This window comes from Homalodisca vitripennis, chromosome 6 (assembly GCF_021130785.1).
Source record: "Homalodisca vitripennis isolate AUS2020 chromosome 6, UT_GWSS_2.1, whole genome shotgun sequence".
Lineage (NCBI taxonomy): Eukaryota > Metazoa > Arthropoda > Insecta > Hemiptera > Cicadellidae > Homalodisca > Homalodisca vitripennis.
This window is the reverse complement of record NC_060212.1, coordinates 120,545,590-120,564,719: the sequence shown is the minus strand read 5'-3', so window position 1 is coordinate 120,564,719 and position 19,130 is coordinate 120,545,590. Positions and strand designations below refer to the sequence as shown.

General features: G+C 39.2%; 1 protein-coding gene across 2 annotated transcripts in view; it reads left to right on the top strand.

The window, feature by feature from the left end:
• The window catches only part of LOC124364846, a 69,384-nt gene that overhangs the window by 24,006 nt on the left and 26,248 nt on the right, over positions 1-19,130 (top strand). For both annotated transcript variants that reach the window (XM_046820627.1, XM_046820626.1), the window contains exon 2: positions 12,921-13,078. In XM_046820627.1, the coding sequence (XP_046676583.1) occupies positions 12,929-13,078 (150 nt within the window). In that variant the 5' untranslated portion in view covers positions 12,921-12,928. The remainder of the gene's footprint in view (positions 1-12,920; positions 13,079-19,130) is intronic.

Here is a 19,130-nt window from a genome sequence, read left to right as displayed (position 1 = left end):
ACAAAGCAATTTCTTTCCAGTTATACCTTTACGTTATACATACTATACCTTCATACATTTGGCTGTTGAAAATATATTGCTTAATTATATGCGTGGCTTATTATTTGAGTGTATTTCGGAAAACCTCTTAATCATCGTTCATTATTACATGTAAACTTGCATATTTTCACACGTTTTCAAATTGATCAAAAATTATAACGTGAGGGATTTTGTGACACGCAAACTTTTGTGACACGAAACTGTAATGTCTTAATCAATAAGCCTTTCTGTTGTAAGAGTACAATTAATCGAAGTCCGTAACGATTGGCAGATAATTAATCCTTACCTTTTCAGTGCCGGATCAGATTGTGTGGTATTTATTATGTTGACATTCAATTATCAGTGGAGTGAATGACGGAGGCTGACGGTTGACTTTTACCCGTGTTTGGACCGTAACCGTAACCGGATCATATCCACTGTTGTTGACCGGTGACCGCACTCCCGTCGGCCTTGGGTGTAGCCTTGTCCTTACCTTACCGTTCGCGGGACATTCCCCGCACGTTTCTCCTCTCCCTGTTGTCGTCGGTCATGCCAGCCGAATCCGCCCGGCTACTGAGTTGCGTCATTCTCTACGGGTGACATTTCAACTGTCAGGGAATTTTGCGTCTCTACTTATGAAATGATTCAGATTTTCGTGTCAGTTGGAATACATGCTGGGCACCTGTTTAAGATGTATGTTTCAACATTATCAACTGCGTAAGGATTTTCCAAAAACGTAAACAACACTGTCATCAGATTCCTTCCTCGGAATTTTACTCAAAAATAATTAGTAAACACAGGTTTTTGAATTACACGGTTGTTATACTGAGAAGCGAAGGATTATTTTGCGAAACATTAAAGCTACATAGACCTTGTCATTAAATAATGTACTGTTTATTGAGTGCAAATCGTTAAATCGTTAATATTTAATACGCAATTAATGGTCAATAGTTGAGCAGTGATGAAACCTCCATAATGTACTACTTGGGAATATCGCAGGGACTTCAGTTAGAACCATTCTTTTTCTTTTTTTTCTCAATGCCCCAAAATCTTGGCAAAATGTTGGCCTTCCATATTTTTGATTGACCAACATGTTTTGCAATTTTGATATTCTCCCAGCCGACATAGGCTAGAATCAGGCTGAAGCTAGACCAGCTCTATTATGTAATTGTCATGTTTTGTCCCTCGTCGATCAGGTAGGACAACGTTGTATTTTACACGTTTTACGAGAGGACTCCTATAATCCAGACACCTCCCAGCTACACTCAGCCCACCGTTTGCTAACCGGAGACCGGCAGAACACAGCGGTAAGTCACGGAGTATCGCGGCATAACTCGTGCCATTGTCGCTGAATAATGTCCCTTGTAACCTGAGCCAACAAGCGACTCCTTGGGTATTCTTGTCACTCGTAGTAGCCGCTCAGCTGCTGACTCCTTGGTCAGTGGCGTGTCCGGAGATCAGGGAGATGAAACCCTCTACAAATTTTGTAAATTCTAGTAACATGTAAGTTTTCCGGTTCACATCACGTCGAAACGTTGCATAAACAATTAATTAAATTAGAGATTAATTAAAGTTGTTAAACTGGGACTGCCAATAATATGTATCCGCATGTACAGATGAGTAGCAAGGGGAGAAGCTTAATCGTGATTAGTCGAAGCTCAACCAACGGTGATCAATATGAGTACATTACGAGTTGCCAGATTTCCGATAATTTGATGCAATCTACTACATTGAAGTGTCTTTCTTGATAATTTCTAAGGTGTCTTTTTATTATACTTGGCTAATAGGGAATGTTTGCAAGTATTTTTTTGTCAAATTAATTAGTGAATTTTGTAGTGAATATAATTCATATTGAACAGTATTAGTGATTTGGTCGTTATTTGATCACACTTCAGCCAATTACGATTAAATCTCCTCCTCTGCATATATGGCTGTACGGATTGACAGTTTCGGTTTAATATCTTTTGACTGAAAATGCTTTTCCCCAGTGAGGCCGAATTTTAAAAGAATGTAATTGTTTAAACGATTTTCCGACGCATTGAGTACCGCTTAGGTCTTAAAAGACTCCAGCCGTGTAGCCCAAGAAATAATATTTTAAAGTGTATTAAATAATAATAAATTATTATATACTACAGATACTGTCATCCAAATTTAATTACATCACCACCGACAACACTCCTGTCTTCTTGACAACTCTCGAACAGGCCCCAGTATGTAATTGCCATTCTCTCTACTGACTGGCAAACACGTCCTGAATTAATATCAGACGTTCTTGCGTAGTTGGGTCCGCCCTCTTGATCATTGTGATCAATGGATGTTGCGTTTTGTGATCTTTGCTCTCTGATCTTTCATTAGGAGATCTTACTCTTTATCACATATTTCATCTTTTTATATTGTTGGCCTTTGAACTAATGCGAGCACTGAGTTGGTGAGAGGATGACTGCAGTACAGTTCGCATTCAGTCTGGGATCCACAAGTCCTTATTATTTCAACATTTCGAGCGTGTCAAATCTAAAGTTTGTAACTGAGAGTTTGTGAAAGGATTGAGACGTACTTTCCCTACCTGCAATGTAAAAGTTCTTCATTATAATCTGAGTGACTTAATGTTAATCATTAAATAGCATGTTTTATGTTACGAATAGTATGATTGACTACATATAATGAAATGTTTAAAATTGATTGTTTCTTGATAAAGAGAAAGTGTTTGACATTGTCGACCATTAAATGTTATTAAAAAAAATCAATTTTAGCGTTATTGTAGCTGTTACGTATAGTTTATTTTCTCAAGTAAGAATGCACGCGTTTGTTATAATTAGAAAATAAACGGATATGTACCGTATTGTATTAAAATGGAGACTAATTTATGAGTTATTGTCTATATTTAAACTAGGATTAGAAATTCTTAAAAACATAAATTTTTGATGCAGTAGTATAAATATTTGCAGCATTTATACGCCTCCTTTGTAACATAAAGTATTACTCCATAATTCCCGCGGCGTTATTGTGATGGCGGATTAGTAAAGTTAAATATGGCGAATCATCCGTCCCAATGGATGGATGTGCGATGTAAGCCCGTCCATGTGATGGTATGCGCAATTATAGGCGCGGCTATCTCTGAAATTATGCACCGCCAAGGAGAAGTGATTTAGTTGCAGCTGACCACGCGGTTTCTGCCTCGTAAATATGCCACAGATAGTACCAGTGGCGACTCGTGCCTCTCCAGTTATACAATAGTGACACTACTGCCACAGACAGTACCACTAGCGACTCATGCCTCTCCAGTTATACAATAGTGACACTAGTGCCACAGACAGTACCACTAGCGACTCATGCCTTGCTAGTTGTACAATAACTTAAACACAATAAATTATTTAATTATTGTTAATACTGTGCTAATTATTATGTTACGTGTATTACTTATGTAATGCAGGTAACGTTTATGCAAAAATACGACTTCTCTTTTATGTAGAAGTTAATGTATATTGTAATTGTTCTTGAGTCCGTTGGGGGGATAAGTTGGAGACTGAGAAATAAAATTGTTACAAAGAGAGAATAGTTGTTAAAGTCGTACAGAATTATTGTATTCAAGTCTCTAAACAGCCTTAAGTCATATCTCGGTATAAAGCGTATGATTACACAAGTTTCTGTTTTAACATTCTTAAAACAATCATATGTTTAATGCATTCAATAATTTATTAAAAATTTAAACTTAACATTTATGGAAGCATTGTTTTTACTTTAATCAAATGTTACCATTGCTATTTATGAGGAATTGCTGTTTTTGTGATTTGGGGGTTGTTTTTTTTTTGGTAGTTAATACCATTTTTTCTTATAAACATGGTTGTAGAATTCAACATTGGGGCTAAAACATTTCAAGCGATCTAGTTTTTTGATAATGTGGGAATATAATGTGTTTGAAAAATCGTTAGTTAAAAAAAGTACTATAAGATTATTAACAGAAAGTTTTGGGAGTAGAGAATATTTGTTTTTTTCTTCTCATATATTGGCAGCTCAAGCAGTGTAAAATATTTCCAGAGCCACTGCGACTGTTTTGTGCTGACTCACACCTAGTTGTCACTCAGCGACTTCTGCTATGTGGGAATCAGGTTTTGCCACATAAGCGATTACTCATTTCTATGCACGTATGCAGCTTTGCAAAACTCCTATGAAGTCAGCGCGTGATTAGTTGATCATTAATTCCAGAGCAGTAATTTCCTTCTGTGCAGAAGGTATTCTAGAATAGCACCTTAAGCATGGGATTTATACATGTTCTGTGGCAATAAAACTAATAAACAGAAAATTTGTAAGACCAATCAGTAACGTCTAGCAACAATACAATGCAATACAATACGTTACTAGCAAACAAAGTGAACGTTAGCTGAATCACATCATCGCTTAATTCATATTTTGAGATTTTAATTGTACTTAGGAGTAAATTTCCAGTTCGTAGTTGTAGTATTGTATCGTGCATTGTGTTGTGGTGTTGAACGCTCTAGAATAAATGTTATTAAATTGGATATTCGTGATTGGTTACCTGCAAAATGTAATCAAAGCCAATAGATCTTACCCTTACATTAGGCCCAGGGGACACCGCTTGGGTAATTGTAACCTCATGTCATCTTATTTAATTAATGATTATGTATATATTTTAGCATTGTGATTTGTTACCATATTTATTATATTTGTTGTTTCGTTTAGTGGTATTGCACTGATTTAGAAATTACATTAAGAACTTGTATTTCCCTTTTTTTAAATATTCAAATTTCAAAATATTAATAGAAGTTGTGTCGTAACATGTAAAGAGCTTGAGCAATCGAAGTGGGGCAATATGTTTGTATATATACGTTAGCTCTAATAATTTGTAAATATAATTTAAGATTATTAAAGTAACAATTGAAAATTATTTATTTCAGAATGAAATACTCTGAACTAATGTTATAAACTGCGATGCTAAAGGAGTCGTCGTGTTCCGACAGTTATGGTAGATCCGAGCTCAGTGCTGAATTACAATGAGTCAGGGTAATAATTACGCATGCGCGCGGGGTGACGTTCATGCTCGAACACAACAATAAGAGCTGGTAACACAATCACAGGTAGATGTGATCACCGAACAGCCCCGCCATTGTTACAGGACAAGTCAGGGCGGAGACCGGTCTAGAACAGCGTAATACTTGTCAGGAAGTGGAAAGCTTTGTGACAAGAGATTACATATCAGGCTGTTGTTGAAGGCCGAGGTGTAAAAAGGTTATATTTATTGTGAAACTCACAAATATACGTCAGAGACCGATCGTGCGGTCGAAATTGACAGCCGAATCGAACGTCATTATACGTATGTCACAGTCTATTTTACGTATTTTACTTTATTAGTCTAATGCCTTTATTTTGGAATATTGTGCCTTTTGCAATGGATGGATCTTAATTTGTAACGTTATGAAACGTTCTAAAGATTGCATCTCGCATCAAAAACAACCAAGACATCAGACTCAAACCAATAACAACTCCACGTGCTTTAGGCGATTGACTTTAACAGATGACTGAGCACAATCTTCTAAATATTAGGCAAAATTATTTTAATAAACATTCTTCCATAATGCATAAGACTGGACACTCAGAGTGACTGGTTTCTTCCCAGTTATCTACTTGAAATGTTGAAAAAAGTTTCATGTACTCAATATTTTTTAGACAAAACCTTGCACATGTTACCATTCACTTTTACAGGTCACTTTATTGGGTCCAAATATCACATAATCAACTCTATTACTCTACTACCAAAACAGATGTTATTGATATTTATCATGGATGTGAAGAAATTAAAACGTGGTCTTCCCTTTTTTTGTATATTTTGTTTCTACTACGTCCGAGATAATTTTACAGTTCTTGAATGATTAATTTATTGGGCAGAGTAAAACATTGCTGGTATTAAATCGTATCTATCTAAAAGAGAGTTCCACGCTTTTGCCTGATCCTGGGCTGTTACGTGTTGAGGACAACCGTAGCTTCAGTCGCAGAGACACGGTGTATACTATGCAAGTAGAAGCGGACCCCGGCCGTGGCCACACAGACGGGCATGGTCCAGCGACAAAGGGTCATTGTTATTCGGCCTGGATTGCCATGTGATGTGCGAGCCGAGCAGAGGCACACGCAGGCCAGCTCATTGCCATGGGCTGTGGGTTGCGACATGCCTCTTCCGCAGGATATGGTCGGACTGGACATCGGCCTGTTGTCATCTGTTCGTCGTTATTGTGCAGGAGTATTGCAGATTCACATTGGGTGTTGTCAATTGGTCGGTAGTCAACCAGAAAGTTTGTTGTATTATCTAAAGGTTTGTCTAAGGAAACCCTATTTTAGTTCCTTCCACAGACTGTAGAATTACGGTTGATAGTCTAGCAAGTGGTTGGAATTCCATCCTCCAAACCCTAGGAGTCTATTGGTTCAGTGAACGCTAGACGATGTGTTCAGTAAACTGGATTGTCTAGTTGCAGAGACACAAGGGACTGCCGTAATAGATCCCATTTCTTGTAGATGAGTGGACACGCCCTACAATGAAAGCAATTATCCTTCTCAAGTAATTCCCGCCAACCCGCACTGGATGCAAGAGCGAGTTTTGTAGTGGAACCCTCGAGCAGCTAATTCTGCGACCCTTAAAATAGTGCTGTATATAAGCCCATTCCTGGCACGTATGGTCTCGGTTAGACCTGTTTCACAGAGGGGCCGATGCCAAACAGAAGTTTTCTGAGCTTTTCCTTCGCTAAGAGATCAGTCTCCTCCTTGCTCTCATCGCGGTTCTGCAGTTCTGAAGGCGCCTGATTAAATCCCAGATTCAAGATTCAATGGAGATTCAACATGACTTCTTAAATGTCAGATGTGATTAGATTGTATTTTTACTCAATCACCCCCCCCCCCCCCCCCCCCCAAAAAAAAAAAAAAACACAAAAATCAAAACCAGGCCGTAACATCACGAGGTTGCACCTGGGAGACAAGGTATGAGTAATTTTAAACCATACTAGCAAGAAGAAAAAGTGAAATGAAGAAACAAAAGTATCAGACAAATACATCGAACTAATGGTACGCTCCTTATAAATGGGAGAATTTCAATCTTATTAGTCTTTATAGTTAGATAACATAAAAGAGGTGGATTGAATGAGAGGCAATTTGTCTACAAGACGGATGTTCGAGTTCAAATATTTCATTGCTTATTTTACTACAAGAATGGCATATTTATTATTATCTATGTAGCCTATAAAAGATTCAATCTCAATCAATGACTTAAAAACACAATTGACACAGTAGTAGTAATCCTTGACATCGATGTATAAATTATTTACTGAACTGTTCTATACAATAGAAGGACATCCATGGTAAGATATAAAATTTATATTCAGATCGAACTTGGATATTTTGTTTTTGTTTTTTTTTTTTTTTTATCCAGAAAACAAATTGATCCAAACGCTAGACCAGGTCGTTCGTCAAGACGAATTGATGCCCGTCCGTAGTCTCTTGTTTGTCTAACGCGCTATTTTGACACCACAGGATGCTCCTGCCCCATAAACATGGATGTTTGTAATAAAAAAGCTACCGGGGCGTCTGTTATAGGCGGTAACTTCTCTCAGCGCAATACGTTCCAACTAATAACTTCGGCCCTTCTAAGCCCGGGCTTCGGTATTATTTTTAACGGGGCCTTTTGGCGCGACAGTATCCTACAGAGCGTGACGGGGTGCTTCCGGCACTTCCGTTTCCGTAGGACACTTCCACCCGCGGCGCGTCTGTGTTTGTCTGTCGTTAGAAATAAACAAATTAACTGGAACAGGTATATGTTTGGGTAATATCGAATTTCCAGTTTGTAAGTCACGAGCTAAAAAAGTTGTATCGAGTAACTTTTGAAGTTTGGAACTAATACGCGTCTGAAATATTAAGGATATTGTAGTGTTTTAATTTGTGTAATAGATTTCATTACAAAGCTGCGATTGATATACTCGGCATGTTCATGTTAAGGGGGGCAGTATACCATATGCCCATGGCAGTATCCATTGAAAGGTCACCATGGATTGAAATTTAGAATGGAAATGTAAATTGTGCTTTACCCAGACAGTCTTCGATTTCAGAATACCTTATGCAAAGATCTACTTTTGATCTCAAATCATCATTTTACAAATTGAAGTCATCTTATCTACACATTCATAATGATTAGTGACAATAAATTAAGAAGTCTCAAATTCAGCAGTTCATAATTAAGGTAAATAAATCCATCTCACTCCCGTACATCTTGTAAGTGAACGCTTTTCGCGAACCACCCCGGGGCATGAATAGCAAGCGGTAATGGCCACCGAGCTCGGCTGTGTGTTGGTTAGTGTTTGAGTTATGTTCACCAGGTGGTATTTATGTAAATACAGTCGCCTCCCACTGTACAGGGAGAGCACTTGTAGGGGACACGGTGGGACGTACTGGTCTACTTCCCTAGGGTGCAATTATCTACCATGTTATAGCAGTGCTTTCGTTTTCAGGTGACCTGTAAACTATTTGTTTATCAAGGAGTAACCATAAGACACCCACTGTTGGTTGATGTTGTTTAAGATAAGTTTTGCAAGAGAGGTCTGGGCGTGAAATGTATACGTTGGCACCATCACAACAAATACAAACAGTATTAAACGTTAATGTCCATAACAGCCGATGGTTTACACGTGCGTGGACCCGTCTCTAAAATCGCCGTGCTCTTGTAAACAAACAAGGTTGCATCAACTCTAATTATAACATGAGCAGGTACCCGGGGGGGGGGGGGGGGGGGCTCCGTGACCGAGTGGAGTCGAGGAAATGCACAATTAGATAAAGTAGGGGCAATTGTCTGTGCGTCGCACGCGACGCGACGGTAGTCCTCAATTGGGCTCCTACGCCGTTAACCTCGGCAATTGAGGTGACAACGGCAAGTGGGGTCATAGAGGCGGTGGTGATCTTTGTAGGCTCTCTTGGATTCTTCAGCAGATGCGGAGACGTGGTCAGAGAGTAATAAAAGCTTGACTAACAGTGTGGCAGCATTTGGTTCTCAAAATTGACGAATAATGTTCCAATAAAAGTCATTAGTATATTCTATTACTGTAATCATATTCAACTGTTCAGGGAAATCTTGTAAAACCCCAACCCAACACTGAGTCGCAATTTATGATCACGGATAGTATGGTTCCAGCTATCGGAGGGCGTTGGTTTACTAAAGTTCAGGTGCAGGGCTTGACGTCAATATCGGAGACCTGGTCCAAGGTTTCAGCCATTCGTCGGGGACAAGGCCTCTGCGATACTGGTTCCGCTTTTCTCTTCTTGCGATCAATATCTGGACTTACTCGAGATAATTTAGTGCATGCTCGAGATAATTACATTGTTCATGCAATAATGTAACTTCCGCGTCCTTGATTTACAATTAGTTTAAAACAATTCTGTATACAGCATAACTCATAAGCCGAAAATGGCGAGCTGTTTTATCTTTTGATAGTAGATGGAGGTGGCTTTGGTAATGTAGTTATTCAACAATATTTTCCAACTACTATCACATCACATAGTTAGTATGATAATATAATCACTCTAACCTTACAAAACTTAAAACTATATTTCCATTTAGTTTCTCAGGCCCGTGAGATTCATGAATTATCTTTTCACGGAATAATTTGATTTTAATTATAACAAGGAAACTACAAGTTTGAATCATGTACGCAATGCTTAGATGGTCTCCTTCAAACAGACATTACAAAATCATTGCGTAAATTCTCCTTTGATGATCAAATCACAAGTGAGGTGAGAAGACCCCAGCACAATCTTACCTTTGAACGAAGACTAGCTAAGACGAATACGACGGTCCCTGTGAAGATCCGCCGGCCTCAGTGGCATCTCGCAGTGTTGCCGCAGAATATTACCAGGAGACCGCAGAATGAACCTTGCACCGCTGCACTCATGCTATATATTGCGCAATTACCCCTGCAGGCCTGCATCCAGAGATTCTTGCAGTTACTCTTTAGGTCTCAGGAGAATGTGTAACTCCTACTAGAATCTCTGCTGATCAAATAAAACCAAACAGATATTTAAACTCTTCCAATTGAAATAGTCGTTAACTAGAATAGTGGGGGCACATCGAGATTCAGATATCGTAGGTGGTGTATGGAGAAGAGCAATTTTCAGAATTCGCAATGGCAACAAGAAGTATCAGCTTTGGAATTTTTGAGTTGATGAAGTTGGATAAGAAGGACTATTCAAATGACGATCCAAGAAAAGAGATACTCAGTGACCTTGGAGTCTTGCGCTCGGAGGTTGTTGCAGAGTACGTTCAACACTACTGGAATGCTACTCCTAGCAGAATCGTGCTGCTATTGATCAGCTTAACTTACCCATTAATTGAACACCCTTTAGGACTTTTTGTTGCGAATTGGAGAACACCAACTGATTGCGACACACAGAGATCTAGATAACCGCAAGGTTGTGCTCGCACTAGACGAGAGTAATTGACTGCAGTCGTTCTGTAGTAAATAGGTTAAACTTCGATGTCAAATGGTCCAATTAAATTTTAATGGGCCATTCGCAACAGCATTCTCAGATCGGTATCTACCACTCTACTCCAATCAGTCGTGAACTCACTCAGATAAGTGCATTTTATTTCATGTGCCAAAATGATGAAATTTTCCTCGAAACATTCTTAGGGTTGTTGACTGTATTTTACATTACATTACAGTACTCAGAAGTAAAACTAAAAGGATTCTATAAATGTATTATTTTAAAACAAAGTGGATTAATAGAGGACAATCTTCTTAAATATTATTATTTTGGCACACTCAATACTATAGAAGCTAATTTTCTTAGATGATCAGTTAAAATTGTAATATTATATTTGAGAGATGTAGGAATCTTTAATTTTAAGATGCGTTAATAAATACCTCCTTTTCCTAGTCGAGGGACGCCCAGTATTTATGGATTTCGCGACCGAAGCAGGAAACGCGCGTTTGTTCTCGCTAACCGATTGCCGGCGTACAATGTCAGGCAGGAGCGTTGAGCGTTGTGAAATCGCTCGATTACCGCGACCAAGCGGCAAGGTCGGCACGGAGATCGTACTATTGGCTTGGGCCCAGATCGGAACGGATTCCCCGGCACGCGTCAAGGCCCGACTCACGGTCCGTGAGAGAGTACGAGGTAAGGGTTGATGAACTCCGCCCCCGCCGTGTTGCGCCGCGCCGCCCCCGCGACATTCTTTACCTGCTGAGAGGAGCCCTTTTTAGGAACTTAATGTGAGGCGGCGGTCGTCTCGTGAGAACAATATGGCCTCTGGTCCGAGTCTCGCTGCTGCTTCTCACGAGCACTTGTTCGGGTAGATCTGATTAGGGTACGTAAGTGTGCTTGGTGTTGAGGTATTTATGAATTTTAAGATCGTGTTAGGAACTTTAGAGCTTCGGTGGTTTGTTGAACGACACTGCCACTGAACTTTCTAGTGTATCCATAAAACATTGCCAATGAAAACCTCCTCTCTAATAAATGTAAAAGTCACATTGTGTATCAAGTTTTAAAGTCAACTTTGGTAAATCATAACAAAAATTTCATTTGGTGCTCAATCTCTTGCAAGAAGCGTCACTTACGCCTCAGCCAGATCGAGAATTGAGAATAGGCCTACTCATAAAAGGTATAAATGTCACTGGAACCTATATCTTAAGTGGTTCGGATTCTTTGTTAATCTACAAACAACAACTAGGGCGTGAAAACTGTTCCTTTGCCTTTTTCCAATAGATTTGGACGATTTCCGAGACAGAAACCTTTGTTTGTACGGCAAAACATATTTATGGGAATTTGTAAAATATAGCCACGAAAAACATCTTCATGGAGGTACAAATTATAAAGTAGGAACCCGTAATTCTAAAAATTCAGAGTGACTTTTAAATATTTTAATTAATGTTAATAGGGCTAAAATATTTGCGGACAAGTGTTATATGGTGATTTATTTCACTAATGAATGTCATACATATCGTTGCAGATTCAATCTAAAGAGTGAATGCTTCAAGAAATTGTTCAAGTTCCAGTCTTTTTTAACAGTTCTGTAGTGATATCATTATCTCTTTGTAAAATCTTCTATCTGTCCAAAGCAGAGTACGTCTAGACCCAATAGCAAAAATCTTCAAACGTGTCAACAGATACTACGTTGAGGTCGGTCCAAAATAACCCGCTTTGTAGCGCTGCACACTAGATGTGAGGATAGCGTGTATCCGCCTCTTCTGTCATATCTCCAGCACTATTTTGAACCTGTTTGAGTGGAGGTTTTAGTGAATGGGTTAATAATAACGTGAGGGTCGACTGATTGAGAAGAATCACCCGTTGTCTGGATCTCCGGGCGCGTCGCGGTCCTCACAGGAACGCCAGGAGATCAATTCGACAACGGATGCGTACAATTATATGAATGATCTGTTCATTTAAATGCCTTCATTTCGACACCGGATGCCGCAATCTACGGGAGGATGCAGGCTGCCGCTTCAATAAAGAGGACATTGATGTCGCCCTGACACGAGACATCTGAGTCTTTTGTTTCATTCAGCTTTTTGGAGTAATCCAAATGTTTCCTGATAGATTTGAGAGCTTGCGTCAATATTTTACTTGATTATGAGAGGTACAAAATAGTTAATCTCTGAGCTGGAGTATCACATATGTTGTTGAACTCTATTGATTTTCTTTTCCTTGATCACAAAAGTGCTTGAAAATGTAACGCATTTCCATGATCTGAAGATTTTCAAGCGGCAGTTTTAGCGCATAGATCTGTATATATTGGTATTGATGGAACGGATTGTATTGGTTGATGCACTTGAATCTAAAATTTCATACGGTTCATTAGAATAATTTTGATTGGTTTCAATATCTTTCTAGTTTCTTCTAACATATCTTCCTTGATGCAGGGTGCAGGATGCTGAAGCATGTGCAGTTGAGCCCGTATCGGACCCGGTCTGCAGACACGTTCAGCCTCAGCTCTAACACATCCTACTCGTCCTTGAGTCCTGAGCCGTTGTCCAGCCGCTCCTCAAGCTACTCTTCTCTCAGCGACGCTTCGCCCTCGGTAAGTCTACAGATTTAGATATAGCATTCACAGTTAGCCTGTAAATTGGGGCTCACAACAAGAGAGATCATTTTAGAACCTTCACTTAAGATGCTGCTTGAAGTCTATTGGGGATTCCATGAAATTTGGGGAATTAGACCGTAGATTTTGCAATTCCTGATCAAACCCAATCCTGTTAATCGTATCTTAGGCCGATGATAATATTGTTTCCATACATGATACCTATGTCAGCAAATCACTAATCTTGTTCGCTAGTGATAACAGAGTCGTTGTCTCCCTCCGAACTTATATCAATTGATGTGATCATGAAATCTGAGTGAATATTTCAATATAACTCCAATTAAGGTAATCGTGACTGTTCATTTACAATGTATAGATACAAGACTTTATAACTAAAAATAGTATAAGGATGCATGCTGCCAGAATTCATATGTCAATGACAAAAATAAATAGTAAAATTAATAATTTGTTTTATACATTTTAATACTTATTGAATTAAAACCCAGCCCATCTTTTCGTAATAAGTGTTATAACTTTTGTTAGCTTTTCTTCTACGAGAAACCTTACGTCGATAAAACATCTCTCACGTCGGATCGTGTGTAGCTTGCAGAGCAGAGGTTTAGTAAACTTACGACAAATCTGCCTTGACTTCCAACAGGAGATACACAGCCTCTGCAGGAGATGTACGGAAGAAAGCCGTATCAGACAATGGCCACGGTGTGGGAACTCGCCCAGGCGCGGGTCCCTCGACGTATCGCTTTCGGAGTTCGCGTTACACCTGCGCCTGCCTCCCTGTCCCACGGATACAATGAAACCCTCCTCACCTCCTCTCTCTCATCTTCACACCTCCGAAAATTTCCCTTCCAATCGTCTCTCCAATTGCACCGTTCCGAAAGATCTGGTTTCTATGATTCCTTCGGAGAATTTGATTCATTTGGACCACATCAATTTGAGTTCCCTCCTGTGACTAAAAATGAATTTGGGAACGTAACGTCCAACCTACGAACATTTTAACAGCGTTAGATGTTTGAACGAAATTAAATTTGATTCGATTAAAAAGGACTTTAGTCAAACTTCACTTCCTAATGGATTATGTAATGAATGTTACTTACCTGCCAAGCGCCTTTAATGATAGTAGAATTACAATTAGTACTAACAATATGAATGTTTATTTAGAGCCCAAACTATAGTGGTTAAGGTCTTGGCTGTGTTGGGGGCTGCTGAAAAGTTTCTAAACCGAATTCCCTGTCTTTACTCCCAAATACAACCATTCGTATCATCGAAGTGGTTAGTACTTAAGGAGATAAATTCATTCTCCAAATCTTTTCTCCAGCTGGATGGATCGTATGTCTACACCTACAGCCTCACTCCACGGTTTAGATATGACGAATAGTTGTAAGTTAATAATTGAAACCATTTGTGTTTGTATAAATAAACCGATAGTAGAAATGAAGTAAAATAGCGACTCGGCTGGAGAGCAACGAGCATTTAGGGTAAGATAAGGTAATTCCATAGAATCAAGGCTAGTTGAAAGATTGACTACAGATGTTATTTTGCCTCCCAATAATTTACCTTGTTCCAGTTCCTACAAACACGATTCAATTGGAACCCCCCTCCCCCCACCTCAACAATTAATTTCACCCTAATCTGCCGGCGGTTCGGCATCATTACCCAGTTGTTGGTTGTGAATTATTTCAATTGGACGGTACGCGGCGGCGGTAACCACTGATGATATCGTGACCTGATAACGAGCCTGGCTCGGCGGGCGGGATCCCGAGCTCTGCGCATGCGCTCTGCTCCTCTCTGTTATTACGCACCGTGCTACGCTACTACGGCGCACGGAGATGGAAAGTTGTCGCCGCAATGCCCGCATTTGTGCAATCGTTTCACTTATATCTGTTTATGACTTCCGCCCTCTCATCCGGTCGAGGAATGGGCGAAGTATGTCCATAGTGACAACGTTACCCTTGCGTAACGAGTGTTTATAACTAGTTTCAAAGTGTTGCGTAAGTGTTTTTTGTCGGACTAGCATAATAGCAGAGGATGGATTTTGAAAGGAGTGCCTGAAAAGCGTCGGTGTAATTGAGGTGGTCAAATACGAAATCCCTGAAATGTTGTCCGCCCAACACAACCGCTTAGCTTTTAAAGGCAACCTGTATTTTAAAAGGCGTGAGAAGCAAGTGGTCCAAGCATTCCATTCCATTAAAGGGAACGCGTCTTTTGAGGAACAAGTTAAGTAATCCTTGAGCTAAAAGAGCGCGTAGGATAACCAGTGGAGGCCGGATGGACTCGGAAACTGCCTTAAGTTGTATGATTACCAGTGCCGGGTTTGGAGAGCTGGCTGACGGTCGGTAGGACCTGAGGTTTTGGAACGTGTGGCAGATTTTACCTGGGTCTGCCAGCCTTAAATCTCAAGTACCTCTCTATCTCTAAAGCCAAGGCATGTCTTTAGGCTCTATTTTCTTAGTCAAAGACAAACAGTTGCTCGCCGCTTCGCACGCAATTTCGTGTTCAAAAATAGGGCATATATATATATATATATATATATATATATATATATTGCCATTGTAATTTACTCGGATTTTTGTATTTTTTTCTGTCATAGTTGATTTGACCTGGTTCCCCGATCAAGGAAATAAATATACATAGTACAGATATATGAGAAGCCTACCACGATCATAAAGCGTCTACTTTCGGTCATTGTAATTTACTTCCAGTCTAAGATATTTCTGAAGCTACAATTGCTTTTGCTTTTTTGCACTTACCAAGAAGATATAAGCAGCTTCAGTCAAAAGAAAACTGTAATAAGTTTTATAACAATCTTTAAATTTACGTATGTAAAATAGTTATTAACTTAGTTTTTTATATAAGTATTACATTACTGACCAAGCACTACATACTTAATATTTCCTAAAACAGTTAAAAGTATGTTTTATAAAGACACAATTTTCTTCTAAAAACAAAGATTCCAGAAAAAAATGAAATATGGAGTTTCGCTACCAAGCTCACTCTGCTTGGTGATTATTTATAAATAATGTAAACAAATATATAAAAATAAATAATTAATAAAACATATGGTTGTGATGTCATAAAACAATGTACACAGAACACTTGATTGCATTTAATAGGCTCCTGGAATTTATGGGAATTTTCCCAACTTTAGAGACCAATGGGATTTAACCTGGAGGAATTTTAGAAATATAAATTGTTCTATATTGGAACTATGGACCCAAGGATTGGCTTTTTAAAACTTCATTAAAAATGGTTCAGTAGATTTTACGTGATTGAGTAAGAAACGCACACAGAGACACCATTAGATTTGAAGAGTTTTGAATGAAAATTCTCAAAATGAACATTAGAAACATAACAAAATCTATGTCAATACGTATTATGTATGCATAACGCCTTGATAAATAACAATTATCAGAAGACTAACCATGCATTTAGTGCTGTAAATGTAAATGTAAAAAGCTGTACTTTATAAATTAAATGCATCAAAATCACAAACTTGGAGAACACTTCAATCTAGATACAAAATAAATGACAATGCAACATTCTGTGGCGGATAAACTGAGTAGTCTTAAGCAGATCCATGTGTAAGGCCTAGAAGGTCAAGAAGACTTCTGAATAGCAACTTCCTTCCGTGAAGAGTGAGGTAACAGGCTGCAGCCACGCGACCTTGTAGAGGACAGCAAGGATGAAAGTGCCAATCCCCTTTACCCATCATCACCTCCGGTCCACTTACACTGCTTTCTCGCCACCGATAGATGTTCACTGCCGTACATCTTACCAGAGTTCTACATTTCAACTATTACCAATACAGCCAATGATCTTCAATACAGCCAGGAAGGATGATGGAAATTAACCGAGAATGGTTTTCCTTCAGAAAAAACCAAACATGTTAACAGCAAGATCTAAAAAGCCATTGTATCATCAAGGTTTCGAAATTTCAATAAATGTTACTTGTAAATACAGGCAGATCAAATACCTTCAACTTCAACTTCCCCGAAGAATAGCGCGCGTTACTAAAGGAGTCATTTATACACACGGGCACAAATACATATAAGATAACAGGTTGTGCCAGATGATACAGAAATAACGAAGATCTTGACAAGAGCGCCTCAACAGATCGAGAGATTATCAGAAACATGTTCTTTTCGCTGGGAGGCTAAGATCTTTGAAATCTCAAGAGTGAGAGAGGTCAACCGCGAGACTGTTGTGATACACATAACCTGCGAAGGCCAAGGCCGGGGAGTTCGACCCAGCACACCTGGTTTCCAAAAAAGGGCCGCTGCAGCGGCAAGCAGCAGCCGCGATGATCTAGCATCCTCTCTTCTGACAGCGCGTCGGCGGAGGCTGCGGCTGCACGCATAGCAGTTGTGTGTAATTAAATGACACGGAACTGGCGTGGGTAGATGGGCGGTGTGGCGGGTCATCACGCCCGCGCGTCCTCCAGCGTGACGTCATCGCTAACTAAACAATGATTGAACGCCCGGTATCGTCCCGGGACTCGGGACTGTAGCTGGTCACACGCCTCCGAAACTCTTAACATCGAGAAGTGGAATACTACAACACATTTCCAACAGGATATCTGAATTTCCACTCCAATTCCATGAACATTCCAAATGTTTATGAGCCAAACTCGATTATAATTGTGTTGTTGAGTATAAACCGAAAGAGGTGTCTACAGTCTTTCCCGCTATTCAATTACTATATACACCCTTTAGTAATACTGTATTGCCTTAAATAGTACAGAAGGGTAAGCGTTATTTATTTGATTTTTCGATTGTCCTGTAAATCGTGAGAGTTAAATTAATCAGTAAAATAATTGACGGTTTATGTGCAAATGAAAGCAGCACTAGGAAACTAGGAATATTTTCCTTTGGTCCTCATCGTGAAAATAATGAACAGTTTTTTTGATTTTGGAATAGAGCGTACATATCTACTATAATCATACCTATATTTCAAGTGCGCATATTTGAGTTTTAACATCAGAACATTTTAAAATCGGACCACTTCTTGGTTCACGATTTTCTTGAGTTGTCTTGTGTTCTTGTGGATCATAATTCTGTTTTCTATGAGCTTGACAGCGATCAGCCAATTATGGAATGTCGATTTCGTCGATATCCCTGCGAACAACGGCCAGAAACCGGTTACATAACGTACAACCGCAATGCGGGACGGACAAGAATGTCCTGCTCGGCTCCCAAGAGCAAGGATCCCCGTGTCCAGTAGCTCAGGTGTCACAAGACAGGACCTTGTCACACTTTCCCCATCTTCCGTGAAGCCCTTGATTGCGTCATCTAATTCCTTGGCTAATAGCCACCGGCATCGTCTCAAATTGATTCCGAATAAAAATACCTGCGTCACTGGAAATAGTTGGGTAATTCTCAGCTCCAAGTCAGACAGCGAAGGAGTCGAAGAGTAAATAACCCATTAAAAATGATCGAAATAATGTGATCAATACCTAAAATTGTTAATGTACTTTTAATGGTTCTTGTACTCATGACTCCGAATTGCAATCCAAAGAGTGATGTATGAAATAGTAATTGACAATAAAATTTAAAGTACAATGAAACTGCGCGATCTTTAATCCCAGAATAACAAACTATTCCATAGATAATATCCTTTATAATAAACCACCATTTATAAACGATTCGTGTAAAAATAGCAGTCGGTTAATTATTTACGTTTTGTTTTGTAATTTTTGTTAAATGTTAACTATTATTACCGTAGTGCAACTTTAGGGTAATGTGAAAGGTTTGCTTTACTTTATTTTAAAACCTTTAACTTATGGTTTATTGCATAACGAATTAAATCAATATTTTACTTCAGTTCACAAATTCCTTGGATACTCAGGTGATCGACGAGCGACGATAATCAACTTGAGCACTTAAACGTAATGAAAAACATGCTTTTCAATGTGTATGAAAAAACAACCACACTTAATTGTAATGATTTGAACATGTCGATTATCCAAGCGTCTACACTTGGCAGTAAATGGTTCAGACTCCACGGTCACACCTGGAACCCAATTAGAGCTGATTTGTTG